Source organism: Branchiostoma lanceolatum, chromosome 5 (assembly GCF_035083965.1).
Source record: "Branchiostoma lanceolatum isolate klBraLanc5 chromosome 5, klBraLanc5.hap2, whole genome shotgun sequence".
Taxonomy (NCBI): domain Eukaryota; kingdom Metazoa; phylum Chordata; class Leptocardii; order Amphioxiformes; family Branchiostomatidae; genus Branchiostoma; species Branchiostoma lanceolatum.
In genome coordinates this window covers 24,534,961-24,557,632 of record NC_089726.1, presented here as the reverse complement: position 1 = coordinate 24,557,632, position 22,672 = coordinate 24,534,961, and the positions used below count along the sequence as shown (strand labels likewise).

General features: G+C 44.1%; 1 protein-coding gene across 1 annotated transcript; it reads left to right on the top strand.

Moving 5' to 3' along the window:
- Positions 1–12,241: 12,241 nt before the first annotated feature.
- Positions 12,242–14,067, top strand: LOC136435989 (uncharacterized). The gene is made up of 2 exons (XM_066429700.1): positions 12,242–12,472; positions 12,718–14,067. The coding sequence occupies exons 1-2, from the start codon at positions 12,242–12,244 to the stop codon at positions 14,065–14,067; spliced, it is 1,581 nt and encodes a 526-aa protein (XP_066285797.1).
- Positions 14,068–22,672: the final 8,605 nt, after the last annotated feature.

The window sequence follows — 22,672 nt, the reverse complement described above, 5'->3', positions numbered from 1 at the left end:
TTTTACCACATTTAACCTATGCCTGTACAATTTGGGATGATGCGATTTCGGTATAGTATGATAACACTGGACAAAATAGGTTCGGATACACCCATATCCATGCCGTCATTTTTTCCGTATTCTTTAAGGATACGAGCAAATATCAGCAAATACCAGCAGATACGACTCGGATCTGTTACAAATCCGAAGTTTCGGATCCCTGAATTTAAACCATTTGGATGCGGACAAATCCAAAAATTGTATTTTTCGCGGATGCGATGACAGGTTTCGTAGGAAACTTTTTGCATCCTTACCTTGGGCCACGCTAAAACGCCGGAATTTTGCCGGATCCTTACCAAATTTGGCAGCCGATTCTCGGTTTTTGCTACGCATACGTATGGACCAAATTCAAATTTTCCAGATCCCAACCAAATCCGATACCTGAATCCTTCCGTATTTGTTACGACTACGTAGATACGCAATTCGGATTTTCCAGGATCCTTAACAAATCCGATACCTGCATCCCCCAGCATTTGCTAGGAATGTACAGATAGGACTTTCGGATTTTCCAGGATCCTAACCAAATTCGATACCTGAATCTACCCGTATTTGTTACGAATGCGCAGATACGAAACTCGGATTTTGCAGGATCCTAACCAAATCCGATACGTGACGTTTAATAAAAAAAGAAATATTGAGAGCGCAGTTAAAAGGTTTTGAAACACGACCCAGTATATAAACAACCGCCGAACGGTGATTAGAAAATTGCTAGTTCCGTGTTGCTTTCCAAGGGTCAGGACCCTATAGGTTCACAAAAAAACCTTTTCTTATATCACAAGATATACAGTAGTCTAGTGCATCATGGAGTGGTGGGTGACTTCTAGAGCGCGTTTGTTAAAGACGTTAAAAAAGAAATATTGAGAGCAAAGTTGAAGGGTTTTGAAACACGACCCAGTATATAGACAACCGCCGAACCGTAAAATTGCTAGTTCCGTGTTGTTTTCTATGGTTCAGGACTCATAGGTTCACAAAAAAACCCACCTTTTTCTTATATCACAAGATATACAGTAGTCTAGTGTATCATGGAGTGGTGGGTGACTTGTAGAACGCGTTTGTTAAAGACGTTCAAAAAGAAATATTGAGAGCGCAGTTGAAGGGTTTTGAAACACGACCCAGTATATAAACAACCGCCGAACGGTGATTAGAAAATTGCTAGTTCCGTGTTGTTTTCTAACGTTCAGGACTCATAGGTTCACAAAAAAAAGCATTTTCTTATATCACAAGATATACAGTAGTCTAGTGCATCATGGAGTGGTGGATGACTTGTAGAACGCGTTTGTTAAAGACGTTAAAAAATAAATATTGAGAGCGCAGTTAAAGGGTTTTTGAAACACGACCCAGTATATAGACAACCGCCGAACGGTAAAATTGCTAGTTCCGTGTTGTTTTCCCAGGCTCAGGACCCTGTAGGTTCACAAAAATGCCGTTTTTTATATCAAAACATATGCAGTAGTATAGTGTATCATGGAGTGGTAGGTGACGTGTAGAGCGCGTTTGTTAAAGACGTTAAAAAAGAAATATTGAGAGCGCAGTTGAAGGGTTTTGAAACACGACCTAATATATAGACAACCGCTGAACGGTGAAAATTGCTAGTTCCGTGTTGTTTTCTAAGGTTCAGGACCCTATAGGTTCACAAAAAAACCTTTTCGTTTTTAACAAGATATACAGTAGTCTAGCGCATCATGGAGTGGTGGATGGCTTGTAGAACGCGTTTGTTAAAGACGTTAAAAAAAATATTGAGAGCGCAATTGAAGGGTTTTGAAACACGACCCAATATATAGACAACCGCTGAACGGTGATTAGAAAATTGCTAGTTCCCTGTTGTTTTCTAAGGTTCAGGACCTTGTAGGTTCACGAAAAAGCCTTTTTCTTTTTTGCAAGATATACAGTAGTCTAGTGTATCATGGGATTTTGGGTGACTTGTAGAGCGTTAACTTTGTTAAAGACGTTCAAAAAGAAATATTGAGAGCACTGTGATTTTGATATTGCTTGCGTCAGTGTTGTTTTAAAAAAACTCATGATGTCTTCGGCTAATTGAGTAGCCCTGTCTGTACTTTTTCTACAGCCAAATAAATAAATATATCAAATCATTTCTGTTCGTAAGTATGAGATACGGAAACGGGTTTGATAGGATCCCCAGTCGTTGATCGATCCAGCAGATCCGAAGAAGATACGGAAATGGGATTTGCTAGGATCCCTAGTGGTGGATCAGGCCAGCGGATCTGTAGAAGATACGGACGGGGATTTGCTACGATCCCCAGTCGTTGATTGAGCCAGCAGATCCGAAGTAGATACGGAAAAGGGATTTGCTAGGTTCCCCAGTCGTTGATTGGGCCACCAGATCCGTAACAGATACGGACGGGGGATTTGCTAGGATCTCCAGTCGTTGATCGGGCCAGCGGATCCGTATGAAATACAGAAGGGAATTTGCTAGGATCCCTAGTCGTTGATCGGGCTAGGGGATCTGTTAAAGATGCAGACGGGGGATTTGCTAGGATCCCCAGTCGTTAATTTGGCCAGCGGATCCGATAAAGATATGGAAAGGGGATTTGCTAGGATCCCCAGTCGTTGACTGGGCAAGCGGATCCGTAGAAGATACGGAAGAGAATTTGCTAAGATCCCCAGTCGTTGGGAAAGGGGATTTGCTAGGATCGCCAGTCGTTGATCGGGCCAGCGGATCCATTAAAGATGCGGACGGGGTATTTGCTAGGATCCCCAGTCGTTGATCGGGTCAGCGGATCCATTAAAGATGCGGACGGGGGATTTGCTAGGATCCCCAGTCGTTAATTTGGCCAGCGGATACGTAAAAGATACGGAAAGGGGATTTGCTAGGATCTCTATTCGTTGATCGAGCCAGCAGATCCGTAGAAGATACGGAAGGAAAATTTCTAAGACCTTCAGCCATTTATAGGGCCAGCAGATCCGTCGAAAATGTGAACGGTGTATTTGCTAGGATCCCCAGTCGTTGATCGGGCCAGCGGATTCGTAGAAAATACGGAGAAGAGATTTACTAGGATCCGTAGATTGCCACAACGCACTAGTATGATAGAGTGGGTTAGCAAACCTGTTAATGGTCTTTATGAATACAGAAAATTCTAATGACAAGTTTCCATTTCTCTCAAATATTGCATATGTTTTTATTTAAGGATTCGTGCAAACGACCTATCCGTATCCAATGTCAGTCAGGGATCCAAGCATATACGACATCGTATCTTTAGTGTATCCGTTATCCGAGCAGATACGGTGTCACATCCGTAGGGTATTTTGTCGTATCCTTCACGGATCTGGGGTTTGTTCGCATTTGCTCGGAATCTTTCGTATCCGTGACATAAAGATTTGACGGATGCCGTGGTATCTGCCGGGATCCGTGACCATTTCGCCCAGTGTAAGTTGCAAAGAATGCAACACCGGGGAGGAAAATTGATTCTGAAAGCCCCATATAGAACACCCTCAGCAGACGTCCTACTGCTCCTCAGATGGAGGACTGTGAAGAAAATATACACCAACAGCAAAAACTCTGCTGGTGTATAAGACTCTGGGGAACGCAATACCACCATATGTGAGAAGAGTTTTCAGCCTCCGCAGGGATGAACTAGCACAGCACACCAGGTCGACTACAACGGACTGCCTCATCATCCCGAAGCCTCATCTGGAAGCATAAAGGGGAAGCCTGGTCTACTCCGGTGCAGTAGTATGGAACGAGACGCAGCCACACATCAGGGCGGCTCCGTCCATCCATATTTTCAAATCCCTAATGGAACATATATAATTAGGCTTTGATACGGACTAAAGAACTATGGACTTGATGATGGACTTACTGACTCAATAATGTACTTAATGATGTATTCATATATTTACTTATTTAGTTATTTCATTATCAATTTTTACTTATCATGATTGTGTTGATTTACGTTAAGTTTATTTTGTACTCGTTATCCGTGACTCCTGCTATCCACTTCGACTTTGTTGAAAAGCGGCCCGTGTGGCTGAACAAGCATTCAAAAGAAACTAAAGGCTTTGACTTGACTTGACACCGTTGCGATGCAAACCGTCCACAGCCACCGACGTCAAGACCACCCTACGGACTTGACCCCGTAGGACCCTGGACATTGCGTGCAACGCACCGGCACTTCATCCTAATGCCGTCATCCCATCCCCGCCTAAATGGGTAGTGCTACGGTTTCATTTCCGAACCGTGGCCCGGCAGGGCTGTTTGCTAAACAAATACATATAAACAGATATAGACAACTTATGTCCATTGCTCTTTTTTGACGTTTGGTGTATATGTTGTCATTTATACTATACTTTTCGGCCCCGGTTTGAAAATGTGATCGCAGCTTTGAGCATTGAACCAGCTTCGATTTCTTCCAGTGCAGTGCCTACTTTCTGTGGACACGGCAAGCCACACCCGCCTCGTCGAGGAGGGTATACGCCTATCCTTTACATTCTTGTTAATGCGCCACACAAATAAAGGGAGCGACAATCCTTGCCGATCAGTCCGGCCAGTGTGCGCGGCGGGCTGCCTTAGCGGACACGAATCTTAGCTCACGGGGATAATTATCAATATAACGCAGTGAAGTGAGGACCTAATTCACATAATTTATGCATAATCATGTATTTCCCTAACCGTAAAAGCTGTGGCTGTCATATGTGAGATGTAGGTACCACTAGGAAAGGTGAATACACCTGGACATAAATAATGCTAATGAGAACCTCATTTGCATAATGAATGCAGAAACTTGTATTTCCCTTACCATAATAGCTGCAGATATCATATTTGAGATGTAGGTTCCTTCAGGAAAGGTTAACACACTTGTCCATGAATTATGCTAATGAGGATCTCATTTGCATATTTTATGCGTACATGTGTATATCTCCTATCGTAAAGGCTATGGATGTCATATTTGAGATGTTGGTACCATTAGGAAAGGTAAAAAAGCCTGACCATAAAGTATGCTAATTTTAAAAGCTACTGATGATATATTTCAGATGTAGGTACCTTTAGGAAAGCTGAACACACCTGACCATGCTAATACAGACCTTGTTTGCATAATTTATGCAGAAACTTCAGGATTCCCTTTCACTACAGTAAATGCTAAGGGCGTCATATTTGAGGTGGAGGTAACGGGAGGGGAATATCCTGCATTTTCCCGAAAATGTTGCCTTTCTAGGTTCTATTACGTGGATACCCTCTGGCACACAAAACAAAACAACCAGCGGCGACAACAAATAACTAGGGGAAATAAACACATCTCATATAAAAACAAATTTCATGGAGATTTTGGGTCTTCGGACTCTTGTTAATTTTATTTCTTCGATGTAGTTTTACTTTGTGTTCTGTGTCCGCCGCTATGCGTGTGTTTGACGCATGCGCGATTTGTGAAAGTTTGTATAGAACTTTGAATATACGGTTCCCAGGGCTAACCCTTTGTAATAGCCTTCAGCTAGTTGGGTAGTCCTGGCTGTACTTTCCTACAGTCAAATAAAATGAAATCAAATCAAATCAATGTAGGAGAATGCAGGAGAAAGCAGGGGAACGCAGTAGAATGTAGAAAAAGCAAGAGCATATAGGAGAAAGCAGGAGAATATTGGAGAAAGCAGGATAATATAAAACAATGGAGGATAATATAGGAGAAAGCAGGATAATATAAAAGAATGCAGGAGAATATAGGAAAAAGCAGGAGAATGAAGGAGAAACCAGGAGAATATAGGAGAAGGCAGGAGAATATAGGAGAAAGCAGGAGAATATTGGAGAAACCAGGAAAATATAGGAGAATGCAGGAGACTAAGATGGATGCAGGAGAATATAAGAGAAAGCAGGAGAAACCAGGAGAATATAGGAGAAGGCCGGAGAATGTAGTAGAATGCAGGAAAAAGCAGAAGAATGCAGGGGAATGTAGAAAAAGAGAAAGAGAATATAGGAGAAAGCAGGAGAATATTGGAGAAAGCAGGAGAATATAAAAGAATGCAGGAGAATATGGGAGAAAGCAGGAAAATGAAGGAGAAACCAGGAGAATATAGGAGAAGGTAGGAGAATGTAGGAGAATAATGGGGAAAGCAAGAGAATGTAAGAAAAAGCAGGAGAAAGGAGGAGAATGCAAGAAAATATAGGAGAAATCAGGAGAATATAGTACAAAGCAGGATGATATAGGAAAATGCAGGAGAATGCAAGAGAAGCCAGGAGAATATAGGAAAATATAGGAGAATGGAGTAAAATCTTGGAGAATGCAGGAGAATATAGGAGAAACCAGGAGAATATAGAAGAATGCAAGATAATATAGGAGAAAGCAGGATAATTTTTGGGAAACCAGGAGAATATAGAAGAAAACAGGAGAATACAGGAGAAACCAGAAGAATATTGCAGAAAGCAGGAGAAGCCAGGAGAAACCAGGAGAATACAAGAAAATGCAGGAGAATATAGTAAAAAGCAAGAAAATGCAGGAGCACGCAGGAAAATATAGTAGAAGGCAGCAAAATGTAGGAGGATGTAGGCGAAAACAGGAGAATGCAGGAGAATGCAGGAGAAACCAGGAGGATATAGGAGAATATAGGGGAATGGAGGAGAATCTTGGAGAATGAAGGAGAATATAGGAGAAACCAGGAAAATGTAGAAGAAAGCAGCATATTATAGGAGAAACCAGGAGAATATAGAAAAATGCAAGATAATATAGGAGAAAGCAGAAGAATATTTGAGAAACCAGGAGAATATAGAAGAAAACAGGAGAATACAGGAGAAACCAGAAGAATATTGCAGAAAGCAGGAGAAGCCAGGAGAAACCAGGAGAATACAAGAAAATGCAGGAGAATATAGTAAAAAGCAAGAAAATGCAGGAGCACACAGGAAAATATAGTAGAAGGCAGCAAAATGTAGGAGGATGTAGGCGAAAACAGGAGAATGCAGGAGAATGCAGGAGAAACCAGGAGGATATAGGAGAATGTAGGGGAATGGAGGAGAATCTTGGAGAATGAAGGAGAATATAGGAGAAACCAGGAAAATGTAGAAGAAAGCAGCATATTATAGGAGAAACCAGGAGAATATAGAAAAATGCAAGATAATATAGGAGAAAGCAGAAGAATATTTGAGAAACCAGGAGAATATAGAAGAAAACAGGAGAATACGGGAGAAACCAGAAGAATATTGGAGAAAGAAGGAGAAACCAGGATAAACCAGGTGAATACAAGAAAATGCAGGAGAATATAGTACAAAGCAGAAGAATGCAGGGTCAAGCAGGAGAATATAGGACAAGGCAGAAGACTACATGTGAAACCAGGAGAATACAGGAGAAACCAAAAGAATATTAAAGAAAGCAGGAGAAAACAGAAGAAACCAGGAGAAAAAAGGGAAAATGCAGGAGAATATAGTAAAAAGCAAGACAATGCAGGAGCACGCAGGAAAATATAGTAGAAGGCAGCAAAATTCGGGAGAATGCAGGAGAAAGCGGATAATAGAGTAGAATGCAGGAGAATACACGAGAAAGCAGGAGAATATAGGAGAATGCAGGAGAATATAGGAGAAACCATGAGAATATTTGATACACCAGGAGAATAAAGGAGAATGCAGGAGAATATAGGAGAAAGCAGGAAAATATATGAAAATGCACGCGAATATAAGAGAAAGCAGGAGAATATAGGAAAAAACAGGGGAATATAGGCGAATGCGGGAGAAGATAGGAGAAACAAGGAAAATATAGGTGTATGCAGGAAAGTATAGGAGGAACCAGGAGGATAGGAAAATGCAAGAGAAACAGGAGAAAGCAGGAGAAAGCAGGAGAAAGCAGGAGATTAAATGAGAATAAAGGATAATAAAGGATAATATTGAAGAAAGTAGGAGAATATAGGAGAAAGCAGTAGAATACAGGAGAATATTGGAAAATGCAGGAGAATGTAGCAGAAAGTGGAATAAAGTGGGAGAATATTGCAGAATATAAGAGAATGCAGGACGGAGCAGAAGAACACAGGCAAAGCGGGAAATTATAGAAGGAAGCGGGAGAATATAGCAGATTATAAAATGGATGACAGCGCAGTAGAACAGTAGAAGAATGTAGGAGAATATAGGAGAAAGTTGGAGACACAGTTAAACTAGGAGAATATAGCAGAAAACTGGACGATATAGGAAAAAGAAGAATACAGCAGAAAGCAGGAGTATATAGGAGAAAACTGGGTAAAATTAATATCTAAGGTGGTAATTTTCTATTCTCTTTTTTGTTTATTGTGTCTATAAATGAAACCGAAAAATAAATTTAGAAACATGAAGTCGTTCTTTGCGGAAGATCGGAAAGTTATATCGTTTCAAGAACAACATGGCCTGCACGTTTACTTGTCATTGCAATTAGTGCAGTAATGATAAACCCTTTGTATCTCCCAAAAGCCGCAAAGACAGACCCATCAAGTCAATAATCACAAAGAGACGAGTTTGCATGTGATACTCCGAAGCCTCGACTAACTGAAACAGGGACGTCTTACAGATTTCGAACGTTGTCACATTTTAGAACAAGATGACACTAACTTTGTGGCAAAGGACATTCTTGCAATGTACAACAAAATATTTCCGTCAGCGACGCAGGATCGAGTTCATCCAAAAAACAGGCGTGCCAGACAATACTCCGTTCAGCGTATGCTTCATATCCTGAGGCGTGCAGGATACCGAACATACCTAACCTAGACCAGCGAAGAGAACAGCTTTGCCTGAACTTTGCAAAGGCACTTATCCGATCACCTGACCAGCTTGAACTTAATCCAAACGCACGCCCTTAGAATACTTCTTTGATCCAGCTACATTTCCTATACTGATGCACTCTCCAGACTCGACATGTACTTTGGAAGTATGAAGAGAGACCCTATGTTTTAAATTCGCTAAGTCCCTATTGATAAGATCAAACAGATACAAACGTAGTGCTATTCCATACTTAACCCAACTACTGAACACCAATTTGTAAGGTGTAATGTGTTACATATGCTACTGTTGGTTGTATATTTTGTCTTTTTTATATACTTTCCGATTGTTTGTTTTTTTCAATTTGAGACGATGTTTTTTTTTCCTTTATTGGTATTTCAAAATAAATTACAAACACTAACACTAACAGAAAAGAAGGACATGCATGGGCACAACAAACGCCAAATAGAAACCGGGACAGCGTGTACATGTGTGGCACACCGCGCACATACACTTACAGATAATCTTAGCCTCCCTTATGAGTATTAATTGTAATTAGCCTCCAAACAATATTGTATATGATTACTTGTCCTTAATTCGTCACATCTATATCATCATGTATAATCGTTTTGAATAGAAGTATAAAATAGTATCCTATTTATCATGCGTAGCCCTAGGTCCTCCTGTGTGAGTGATGCGGAGAATCGTCGTCTGAAGCCTAAAGGCACCTATGTGCTGAGGCGACCGCCCTAAAGCGGGCGCATACCTCTAGCCAAGCAGAAACATGTCCGGGGAGGGCGGGCGGGTACGCTTCAGGCTCCAGACGTGGCCGGAGGACCCGGAGCTCACATGAAAGTGTACTATAGGGCACTATACCTTATTTACATAGGGGGTATGACGTCACACCGTCTGACCAATGGCTGTGCATGTTAAATAGTATCCCATTTATCATGCGTAGCCCTAGGTCCTCCTGTGTGAGTGATGCGGAGAATCGTCGTCTTTCGCTTTTCGCCGTCTCTGGCTGTTGAGCCCGTTCTTTCCGTTTTATTCTCCACATCAGAACATACTAAGATACTTGGTGCCTTCTCACCTCCCCCTCTCTCATCTTAACTCTTCCAAATCATCCCTTGCTCATCTCCCTTATTCTTATTTTTATCACCCCTCCCTTATCTTACCCCTCTCTCATAAGATGCCCACTCTCAATGCCACTCTCACTTTTGTCCTACCCCTTCCTCATCGCGCATCCATCCTACCACCAGCCTTTCCTTACCTAAACCCCTCTCTTACCATCCCAAACCTAAGAAAAAGTAATCTTCCCCCTCCGATGCCTTTCTAACAGTTTGTACCGCATAATTCTTAATACCTTATTCCGACAAAGTCTTAGTTCCGGACGAGTGCAGTTCCCTTGTTACAATGACTTACCAAAAAAAGGTTTAACCGTGTCAGAGACTGCGCCGTATACCCAACGCCTGCTTGAATTTGAACCGCGCCCTTCATGACCAGATGGATTAAAGCCTTCCTTAGACCTCACCCACCCAAGCTGGACTGTCCGATACTATTACCATGGAACATATTCCGACTCCACCTATACCCCTGACTTTCCCAGCCAAAATTACCCGAGCCACGCGCTCCGCTGGCTCTTAAGGCTGAAAATTTAGTGGATGACTTGACCTGACAAACCCCCAAATTCAGTCCTCCCAACATTCCACAGCCCCTTAACAACATGAGACTACGCCCAAAGACAAACAAAATGTTGCATATCCAATTCAGGAAGACTCATGTCACACACTATCGATTTGCTCCCAGAAAAAGGGGAACATTCAACGAATGAACATTACGAGGATGATACGCGTTATCCCCCAGGCTGAACTCTAAGAAAACTCTTACCAGGACTCAAAGCGTACCAAACAAAACAGCGCTTATACTTCCTCAGGAAGGTATAGCCCCTTCATCTCTGCAATAACGACTCTATTACGGTGGATACCTCCCACACTCATCACGTTCTTGGAAATGCCGCTTCAGACAGCCAAATACGTGGATAACTGAAAAAGATCGAGGGGGTCGAACAACCGCCACCCTGCGTGTGGAATATACCTCCTACGCCACCGCCTACTCCCAACTGGAACTGCTACCCATCCGCTCACCGCGTAGAACTCTGAGACGTTCACTGAGATACTCGTCCGATCAGGGCAACTCTTTAGCAAGTACTGCTATTAACTAGAGGAAACAACAATGTTCCCGGTCGCGACCGTCAAACAAACCTGACCCTCACCATGACTGGACTGGATATTATACAAACAGTGTATACCTGGACGGACCCGTTCTCTGAACGCCCAATAGTAATCTGACGCCACTTAAGGCCCCTTCTGGCCGCCCTGTTCCCTTTTCCCCCGAAATAAAACCATTCCCAAATGTACAAAACCTTACGGGCTCCAACTCCGACCTTTCACAGCCCAGCTCGCTACGAGTGTATTTTACCGACATCTGGACGTCGTCGAAACCAAAACTTCCATAAAAACTTGCCAACCATGTCGACTCTCTCAGAAGGCTTCCCAAAGACTTCACGAGTAAGCCTTCCCCTTGTAGAGAAACAAATTTGCTACCCCTGGTTTACCCAGTCCGCCTAAAACACCCAATGTCAGCTGCAGGAGTACTCGCTACACTGACTTACAAGTGGTGGGACTAACACTTTCAAGTTTGCGGATAATCTTGCCCCTTAACACACCATACCAACCCAGCGTCCCGGGAGCATTGCACTGAGACGCGATCTCGCGAGTCTGTACCTTCAGCAGCCTCAAACTGGCTTTCCCTAAACTCTAGACAAACTGCCGCCTTTACTTCACTTCCCTTCCACGATATCTTACCATAGTTCTCTCCTGTGTCACCTGTCTCAACTGTGCTAGCCGTAGGTGTTGTACTTTCCTTTTCCCCGAAGTCATCCAGTAGTTAGCTCGTTCATGTGGAGATTGTCCTACGTCCTCTGCAAAAATCTTTCCCTCAACAGCAGCCAGGAGTGGAATCACCCCCTCTCAGCCACATGCAAATACCCACTCCAGCGTGAACAACAGACTCTGTTATCCCGCGCAAACTTAACTCGCAAGTTTAGCGAACATCAAAACTGTGGTGTATGCAGTGCCAACATTCCTTCTTACCAATCCACGATCTCTTGTCAACAAAACTGACGGATTCCAGGCCGTTCTATCGAGCAACAACGTGGACATAGCTGCGATCACTGGGTCCTGGTTTTCTCTTTCCACGCCAGAAGAACGTCAGAGATACCCCGTGTACTTTAAATGTCGCACAGATCGTCGCGGCCTGACCTGTGCCATCGCCAAGTTCTGCCCCAACTAAAACTGTCAAACTACGCCACAGTGACAAACCCTGCAAAACACCCAGAATCAATCACCTGATAAAGCAGAGACAGAGAACTTTCACGTCTGGAAGTCTCACCGTCACGTCTAAGTTTTACAGGGACAAGGTTCAAAGAGAGAGGGGCGCAAGAAGGGCAAACCTAGGTCATGGTACAACGATCTCAAGGCCATGTGAGACATGAACAAAAAGGCCAACTTGATCCACGCCCCCGGTATCGATCAAACCGACCACACTGCCATAGCTACGGCGTGGACGCAGGCGTCGCTGTCGTACTCCCTGAAGTTCCTGCGAGGACTGAAACGTGCAGCCCTGCCGACCGACTCAAACCTCAAAGGAACCTTCTTCGCCTGGGAGTCTAGAAATGGAGAAGCAGGCCAAGGGGGAAGAAGGCAAGAATACACTTCCAACGTAAGATCCACCCCATTATTGGCAATAGACCCATCCCATGTAAATGCTCGGCGTCCATGCTCGAGTCGTGCCACATACAAGTAAACACATGCAAATCAGCTAACATTCTCCGACCGGCCTTGATGGGCAATGATCTGTTTACAACGAACCAGCTGGATGAATTCCAATCGTTCCTGACTGAAAACCGTCTTCGCACTTCAAGTGGTACAACAAACCGTGTTTTGACAAGGATTGTTGCGTCTCAGACACTCAACAAGCATCCACCTGCCGCTCACCCAGAGCCAAAACAAAGACATACCTACAATCTACCCTCACTGTTCCTCATCAACACCCGATCGCTGTGCAATAAACTTGAGGAATTCGAAATACGCCTTCGAGACCTTGATACCGGCGTTGCCATTGTTTCTGAGACATGGTTCCGTGAGCAATCGCCAGCTGAGATGACTGACATCCAAGGCTACACGACGTACTCCCGGGCACGTGCAGGACGATCGGGAGGTGGAGTTGCAGTCTATGTCAGGAATGGCATACCCTCTAGCGTCCTGTACATCCCCGTTCCTGAGGAGTTGGAGTGTACCTGGGTGAAGGTACGGCCCCGTCGAATCCCCCACAACGTATCCTGTCTAGCGGTTTGCGCCGCCTACTCAACCCCTGACTCCCCACACAGTGAGTTATTGATCGACCACTTGGTGAGCGCTGTCGACTCCCTGCAAGTGAATCAACCACACATAGGGATAATCATCGGTGGAGACTTCAATCGTGTCGACGTCAGCAGACTGTGTATGTCCCATCACCTACGGCAACTTGTTGACCGACCCACGATAGGCCAAGCTATGCTTGATCTCATCATCACCAACTTGAACTCATACTACTCAACTCCGAGCATTTCCGACCCACTTGCCACAAGCGACCCCAACACTGTCACCATGCAAGCAAAGAGTACATCTGTAAAGAACAGGATGATCAAACGGTACTATCGACCTTTCCGTAACTCCTGTGTTCGTCCTTTTGGCCAGTGGATTACTGCGCACGACTGGTCGGAGGTCTCGTCAGTCCAGTCCACAAATGAGAAGTCCCGTGCTTTTTACAGTACCCTGCAATCCAAGATGGATCACTTCTTCCCCATGAAACTCATTCGTCTGCACCACCTCGACAAGCCCTGGATTACACCTGCCAACAAGTCTTTGATTTACACGCGCCAACAAGCCTTCGCTAACCACGACGAATCGGAATGGAAACAACTAAAAAACAACGTGCAGCGTAGGATCAAAGCTTCTAAAGTTAAACACTACAACACTAATGTAAAGTCACTCAAAAATGACGATGCCGCCCAGTGGCATAATCAGATCAAACTTATGGCCAACTGTACCCGTTCGGAACCTGTCACCCACATCGACGAACTGGACCCCAGTGACACATATAACACTGCTAACGCAATAAACAAATCACTGGCATCAGTGATCACCTCCCTGCCACCGTTGGACTTGTCGTCGTTACCTGCCTATTTGCCATCCCTTCCACCGCCCACCGTGAGTCCCTGGGACGTGTACGCGAAGCTGCAAAAAAGTCAAGACTCGGAAGGCAGCTGGCCCTGATGGCATTCCAGGTAAGCTGATCAGAGAGTTCGCGTACGAACTGAGTGTACCACTTGCAGATATACTCAATTATTCACTCCAGCTAGGCACTGTGCCAGACGAATGGAAAAACGCCACCGTTGTTCCTGTCCCGAAGACCAAGCCCCCGTCCATTAACGACCTACGCCCTATCTCGTTGACTTCACTGTTGAGCATAGTAGCAGAACATTTCATCTGCCAGTGGGCTATGTCCGACATCCTTCCTCACATTGATCCCCAACAATTTGGAGGTATCAAGGGTAGATCCACCACCCATTACCTTTTAGACATGACAAACTCTATATTCAAGGCTTGCGACAAACCTAATGCCTTTTGCTCTTTAGTATCCACTGACCACAGTAAGGCTTTACCTGACCTCCAAGTCTTGAATGTTTACTCAAACTTGCGGCCCACCAACAACTACAAGAGTCCCGGTCCCGACAACATACCTGCTTGTATTCTACAGGACTTCGCATGTGAACTGAGCACGCCTCTCTGTGACCTACACAACCCATTCAGTCAGGTAAGGCATCGTTTCTAGTCACTGAAGGGAAGCTAACGCAGTTCCCCTGTCAACGTCTAGTCAACCAAACGTCGACGAACTCCGACCCATATCACTTATTCCAAAGTCGTCTAAACTCAGTGAACGCTTCGTGGCAGATTGGATAGGACAAAATATATTTAAAAGACTAGATCCCCGCAAATTTTGCGGCAGGAAACAAAGATCGACGACACACGCCCTGGTCAACTTGGTTGACTTCCTGTGCAAATCCATGTCAATGCCAAAGGCAGTCTGTACACTTGTTACCACCGACCTGTCTAAAGCATTTGACAAGGTTGACCACATAAATGCTATTCGGTCCTTGCTAGACATCGGAGTTCGCCCGGCCGTAATACCCTGGATCCGTAGCTTCAAGACTGAGCGGAGGCAGAGGGTGGTCTACCAGGCCGCGTTCTCAGAACAATTCACAAGGAACAATTCCCGGACCTGCCATCTTCACTTGTGTGTGACGCAAACCACTGCGTAGTCGTTCATCTTACCCAGCCCTCTTAAAGTCAACTGCAAGAGCAATTTCAACACACGTCGTCTTTAAATTGCCGATGGGCTTATGCAAGGCTTCTGTCACACGCGGTTTCCCTCAGTCTATGTCCTATCCCTGACTGTGTAAAAAGCAGGGTGGGGTGTAACGAAGCCAACCCATGCTTCACTCTCCTTTCAAGACCTCTTCCCAAAAGAGTAAAATAAAGGCGCTACGACTGGACCGCCGGTAGCCTGTCAATTAAGTCATTAAAAAAAAACAGTGACTTGCAATTGAGCTTGTAGTCTGCCCGCGGGGCCCGACGGTGCATCGCCCGGGACTTTCTCAGTGAAGCCACCAAATGGTGACTTGAGCTCGTAGCTTTCCCGCGGCACCCCACGGTGCCCCGCCTGGGACCTTCACCATGAAGTCACAAGAATTGTGACTTGAGCTCGTAGCCTGTCCCCTCGGGATTCTCTCCGGCTCTCGGTTAAACCACACATTTTTACTTGAGCTCGTAGCCTGTCCCTCCAGGACCCTCACTGTCTCTCGGTTAAAACACACATTTTACTTGAGCTCGTGGCCTGTCCCTCCAGGACTATCTCTCGGTTAAAACACACATTTTATTTGAGCTCGTGGCCTGTCCCTCCAGGACCCTCACTGTCTCTCGGTTAAAACACGCATTTTACTTGAGCTCGTGGCCTGTCCCTCCAGGACTGTCTCTCGGTTAAACACACATTTTACTTGAGCTCGTGGCATGCCCCTCCAGGACTGTCTCTCGGTTAAAACACACATTTTTACTTGCGCTCGTGGCCTGTCCCTCCAGGACCCTCACTGTCTCTCACGGCCTTCCTCCAGCCCGTACCTCTCACACGGCACTTTCTCCCGCTGGAGGCACTCTCTCAGAATTCCCTGAGACGAGCACGAATGAAGAAATGGACGGCAAATGAAGCAACAATAAAAAAGGTAAGCAAACTGGAACCAAAAGCTCCGCAAGTAAAACAAACTCACGTTTACGTGGAGAGCATCAGTCCCTAGGGTTGTCCGCGGATCCACGAGGGCAACAGAGGAGGTCGAACCAGGCCCGCGGGCTGCCCATGTGCCTCCGCACCATGCATCTTGGTGGTAGGGTTCGTGTCAGTTGTAAAGAACGTCAAGATCCACCTTTCCTGTACACATAATGCAGATCATTAGAACGTGGCCGGGATCAGGTCAAAACACGATCAACCAAACATACCCCCGACAACCGTTCACACAACTCGATTAACCAACAACACATCTCCACCCGTACCAAGCCACACACGCTCTTTTTCCCCCCTGCCTGGTCCCCAAAGGTGAGCAAGCCACGATAACATGGGCATCCCAGGCCTTTCATGCCTCACAACCGTCACAAGCTGTCGCACCACTGACAGAAAACAAAACACCACAATCTTACGCACGTACCGGTGACGGAAACAAGTAAGGCATGAGAATAAAAAAAATGCACATGTCGGTAACCTGTAACCAAATCCCGTCTTGGTGGACAGTCCCGACACTGAGCTAGAGCAAACCCCACCACGAGGAGACAGACGAAAACCCTGCCTCGCAAAAATGGGGATAACATTTTTAAAGCAGAGTCAAAAATAACATGAAAACGTCCACAATCTCAAACTGCAACACTCAACAACGTAAACTGCGTACCTCCCTTGCTTTTAAAAGCGACGGATGGCAACAGATTCTAACCCTCACAAAAAACAATCCCAAAATGGCAATCTTGGTGTTCTGAGATTTGGGCACCAAATCTAAACAAAAATGCACGGCTCCAGCCTGCAACGGTCACCAAAAACGGAAGAAAAAACATCAAAACAGCCAACCTCTAAGTCTGCGTCGCTTATCCACGCTGGTTGTAGGTATCCCTGGCCTTCCACCGCAAAGGATGTCACTGGATTCTAACCATGAAAGAAAATTTTCTCGAGGTAGCCATCTTGCTATCCAGCGACTCGGCCACCACTGCTGTCCCTCAATCCTCAAATCTGGCTCGAAGGGTCACCAAAAACACACAAATACCATACAAAAAATACAAACGTACAAGCAAAACACACACCCAAACTGGAAAAAAGCGCCTCTCGCCCATCTCCGAAGAGGATTGAAGTGGATTCTACACGGCCACTGAAAATGAAAGACGACCACGCTCTACGACGACCGAACGTAAACCACGGCCTAAAACTTACCTCAAAATGACCACAACCACAAATAAAACGACCACAAAACACATCCAGAAAAAAACGAAAACCGGGACAAAACACTTACCGTTAACAAAAACTGCCCGGACAAAAGAATTCTCTCACAAAACGCAACAAGAACCACTTAAAACGAGAAAAACAAAGCATAGCGCCACGCCACAAAACGCTACTATACGCCCAGCCTTATGGGAAACATCAAAGTGCCATTGGCCAAACAGACCGCCTCGGGCTTCAACTCGGACACCTCCCGCCGAAGACGTTGTCGACAATCGGCATGTTTCTGCGTGGCGTTCACGGAGAAGGGAGCGTAAGGGTCGACGTGTGGAGCACACGGAGCTCACATGAAAGTGTACTATAGGGCACTATACCTTATTTACATAGGGGGTATGACGTCACACCGTCTGACCAATGGCTGTGCATGTTAAATAGTATCAATTATCACATATAACATAAGGTTCCCCACTTACCCCGATGTTTCTCCAGCTTCCCCCTCCGAGATGCAATGAGACGTTCTGTCTTTTCAAAAGAATATACTAATTTTCTAAAGGACTGGAAATTTATGATTTTTAAACTGCTACACCGGAATATGAAAATTTTACGTAACAAAATCATCAGATTTTTAAGGAGAGATGCATTTGCAGAAATATCTCCAAACATAATCATTAAGGAATCTAAGTCCAAATTTATAGAAATCTCTTCTTTTAACCAATTTTGTATATTATTCCAAAAACATACTACATGTGGACATTCCCAGAAAACTTGAACATAGGATTCTTCATCATTATGACACAACGAACAGGAACTAGTATCTATCAGTTTCCATATATTTAGGATTTTATTACAAGGTACAAAATTATTAATCAAGCGGTATTGCAAATATCTACTACTAGAATCAATCGTACATCTATATAAATTTGTGAATGCTTCTCGCCATGGTATAGGTTTGTCAAAATAGTAGTTCCATGATAGTCTTGTTTTGTGAGCTATGCTAACTTCGTTTGTGGACACAAGAAAGTAGATATACATGCTTTTATTAATTTCAATTTTACGTAACCATTTGTAATTTTGTTAAATTGGCAAACAAACAAGGTCCTTCCACATTTCACTGCTGAGTATTTTTTTTTCATTTACCAGGAATGGCTGAAATAAGTTGTTGATATCTGTGTAGGTCACAAATATTTGGTTACTTAGCACGGAACTCAGCATATGACATACAATTTTCGCCTACGGACAATAAATCATTAATAAAATTAATTTTCCTATTTAGAAATGCAGTCATACAGATAACTTACCATCAATGGTAATATAAGAATTTAACCAAATCACTTGTTGTGGTATATTTGCTGGCGTATTGGGTCCTACGTGCTGAAATTTGAACCAGGCATTAAACATGTCAGAATAAAATCCTTTTAAAAAAGGCTAGATACCGAGGACAGTTAATAGAAAGGGAATAAACTTAGACTTAGTTGGGGGGTAAAAATCGATCACCCTAGATGAAAACCACAGTGGGTGAAAATATAGTTTTTGTATCCATGAGGCTTTCATTTTAGTATTGAATGCACGCAAGTTTATTAGATTTAATCCTCCATTTTCCATTGTTTGAGTGTACTCTTTTGTACTTTAAATTTTATGGCTGCGTAATTCAGCCGGTTTACTTGAAAGAAGGTAACATCGGCTGCAATGCTGTTTTAATTTCTGTATGTGTCAATTCCTGAATAAAACATTCTTATATATTATAATATATATAATCAACTTGCCAACATTTCTTAACAAAATTCTCTTTTGTTTTTGTGTTTAATAAAGTTTTGCATGAAGGCATAATCTTTAAACTACAGTGAAACGGAGTGGAATGTCCCTTTTTCAACTGTATAAAAAGTTATCTTAACGGCAGTAAATAACGTGTTGCAATAGAAATACAAAGTTCCGACTGGTGTGAAATTAGAGCAGGTGTGAGACTACCATCTGAGGGATTATAACTGAACGCCTCTAAGTCAGAATCTCGCCCAAAAGGTATCGATACGCGCAGCGCTTTCTTCGGAGTGGTAGGTGTGGGGTTGTCTGACAGTCCGGCAGAGCCACTTGCCGCGACCATCCGGGGACTCCGACTAGCAATGTCCTTCGGGGCCGACGTGCTGAATCCTATGTGCACGACTTTGCTGCAGATAGGGAATATCGTACCTAATTTTCGTAGAGCAGTCACTTCACTGCGTTATATTGATAATTATCCCCGTGAGCTAAGATTCGTGTCCGCTAAGGCAGCCCGCCGCGCACACTGGCCGGACTGATCGGCAAGGATAGTCGCTCCCTTTATTTGTGTGGCGCATTAGCAAGAATGTAAAGGATAGGCGTATACCCTCCTCGACGAGGCGGGTGTGGCTTGCCGTGTCCACAGAAAGTAGGCACTGCACTGGAAGAAATCGAAGCTGGTTCAATGCTCAAAGCTGCGATCACATTTTCAAACCGGGGCCGAAAAGTATAGTATAAATGACAACAAATACACCGAACGTCAAAAAAGAGCAATGGACATAAGTTGTCTATATCTGTTTATATGTATTTTTTCAGCAAACAGCCCTGCCGGGCCACGGTTCGGAAATGAAACCGTAGCACTACCCATCTAGGCGGGGATGGGATGACGGCATTAGGATGAAGTGCCGGTGCGTTGCACGCAATGCCCAGGGTCCTACGGGGTCAAGTCCGTAGGGTGGTCTTGACATCGGTGGCTGTGGACGGTTTGCATCGCAACGGTGTCAAGTCAAGTCAAAGCCATTAGTTTCTTTTGAATGCTTGTTCAGCCACACGGGCCGCTTTTCAACAAGGTCGAAGTGGATAGCAGGAGTCACGGATAACGAGTACAAAATAGATTTAACGTAAGTCAACACAATCATGAGAAGTAAAAATTGATGATGAAATAACTAAATAAGTAAATATATGAATACATCATTAAGTACATTATTGAGTCAGTAAGTCCATCATCAAGTCCATAGTTCTTTAGTCCGTATCAAAGCCTAATTATATATGTTCCATTAGGGATTTGAAAATATGGATGGACGGAGCCGCCCTGATGTGTGGCTGCGTCTCGTTCCATACTACTGCACCGGAGTAGACCAGGCTTCCCCTTTATGCTTCCAGATGAGGCTTCGGGATGATGAGGCAGTCCGTTGTAGTCGACCTGGTGTGCCGTGCTAGTTCATCCCTGCGGAGGCTGAAAACTCTTCTCACATATGGTGGTATTGCGTTCCCCAGAGTCTTATACACCAGCAAAGTTTTTGCTGTTGGTTTATATTTTCTTCAAAGTCCTCCATCTGAGGAGCAGTAGGACGTCTGCTGAGGGTGTTCTATATGGGGCTTTCAGAATCAATTTTCCTCCCCGGTGTTGCATTCTTTGCAACTTATCATACTCTACCGAAATCGCATCATCTCAAATTGTACAGGCATAGGTTAAATGTGGTAAAATAATAGTATTGTTGTATAAAAAGTGACAAGAGCAGACTGTGTTACGATTGGTTGAACCTGACGCATAACTGAAAGTGCACGTTTCAGTTCGGATAGAATATGGTCGACATGGTAGTCCCATTTCAGTTCACTGTCCACAATTACTCCAAGGTACTTGGAAGCTTGTGCAATTTCAAGGATGCTTCCATTAATGGATAATTGCATCTGGTCTTTTCCTTGAAGTCGTTTCCTTGTGCCATGTAACATAGCTGTGCACTTCTTGGAGTTTCCAGACAGACTGTTGGTCACAAAACAGTGGTGAAGATCTTCTTGGTTCTGTTACGTTGCCTCATGTATGCATCCCAGTCTGCAGGTAACTGTGTCATTTCTGCTTGTTGCCTTGCGTCATCTCACGCATGCATACATTGTCTCACCTCTTCTGTGAGCTAAGGTGGGCAGTTGTCTTCTCTAACCCGGAACTTCTTAACCGGAGCATGCACATCGAACACATTGACGAAGAGCTCCTTCCAGGTTTCCCACTTGTCTTATAATATCATGAGGGGTCTATACATACAACAGATTAGTACATGTTTGCCTACTGGTGGTATTTGTTCAATCCAAAGTGATTCAAGTTACTCAGACTGTAGATCATTACTATCACGATGGGCGATATGCGATTTGATATACACGGCTACACCTCCGCCATGGCGCGAGCCTCTGTCGTTTCGTAACAGAGATTATCCTGGGAGGTTAAGTATAGTATCTGAGTAGTCCTTGGTTAAATGTGTCTTTGTTAGTCCAAGAATATCAATACTAATGTTCCGGGTGAGAACCTCAAAGTACACTTCTTTTGCTGGCAAGCTCCTGATGATCGATACTTTCGGCGAGGATGATCACCTCTGGACTCTGATGCCCATGCCGTTGATGTCCTGTGGTTCTTTTTCGGAAAAGTTATCTGTAAGGTGTCTGATCATTTCAAATATTGCTCAAACTACCTTGTGAGATTGGTTGTTTTATACCTAGTCTGGGTTTACCTAGACATGTTTCGTAATATGCAGGAGATAAGCCTAGTTAGATCTGAGTCGGCACCGGGTGCCTATGTGAAGGGTGACCAGAAACTCCCAGCGGCAGAATGGGGTCGTCGGCGGTGGCGGTCGCTTCTCTCAGCAGATACCCACCTCACCATGTTCTCTGTAAGGTGTCTGGCCATGGCGTTGGTCGTTAAAACTACATAGGATGATAGGATTGGGTGATATTGATTTGAGTGGGAGGATAGGGTATATACACACCTGTGTTTTCGGCAGAGCTCGATTTGCTGAGGTGAATCAGGCTCAGAGTGAAAGTGCAGAGGGAGGCGAGGTATCGGGGGTAAAGAGGTTTATTCACACATGCCCGAGGACTTCAGCACAAGCCGAGGACTATCGGAAAAAAACATTTTTTCCTGGAGTCGCGTGATCCGGTAGGTCTCAAATGACTCGGATGAATTTGCATTGAGTACTGCGTAGTATGGAAAAGTCCTATCCCATAACGGAAATAAGTTGTAATTGCTATTATTATCACGTTATTATAGCAACACTTTTTGTAATGAAAGTATAATTTAAGTGTTGAATTCGTTGTTGCTTATTTTGCATGTATATATATATATATATATATATATATACTACCTTGGATCTAAAACTACTTTAATCCTTGGTGGGAACAACTCCTGGAGGCCCATCTTGCACAGTAAGACATCTAGATAGGGTTTACAGTACCTTTTGCGTTTCCTTTTCTGTTTGTTTGTTAGTTTTAGCTCTCGAGACTTCATCATATCAGCAGGACTCCCTCCCACCCTGGCGGTCTACTGCAGAACCGAGGCTTTAGCCTGTGTATTATTATTTCTTTTTTTATTTTCTTTTTTTTACTTTGTTTACT

Coding starts and splice junctions, on each gene's coding strand:
- LOC136435989 (XM_066429700.1), top strand. CDS start 12,242: ATGAACAAAAAGGCCAACTTGATCCACGCCCCCGGTATCGATCAAACC. Junction 12,473..12,717: donor GGCAAGAATACACTTCCAAC/GTAAGATCCACC, acceptor GTTGCGTCTCAG/ACACTCAACAAGCATCCACC.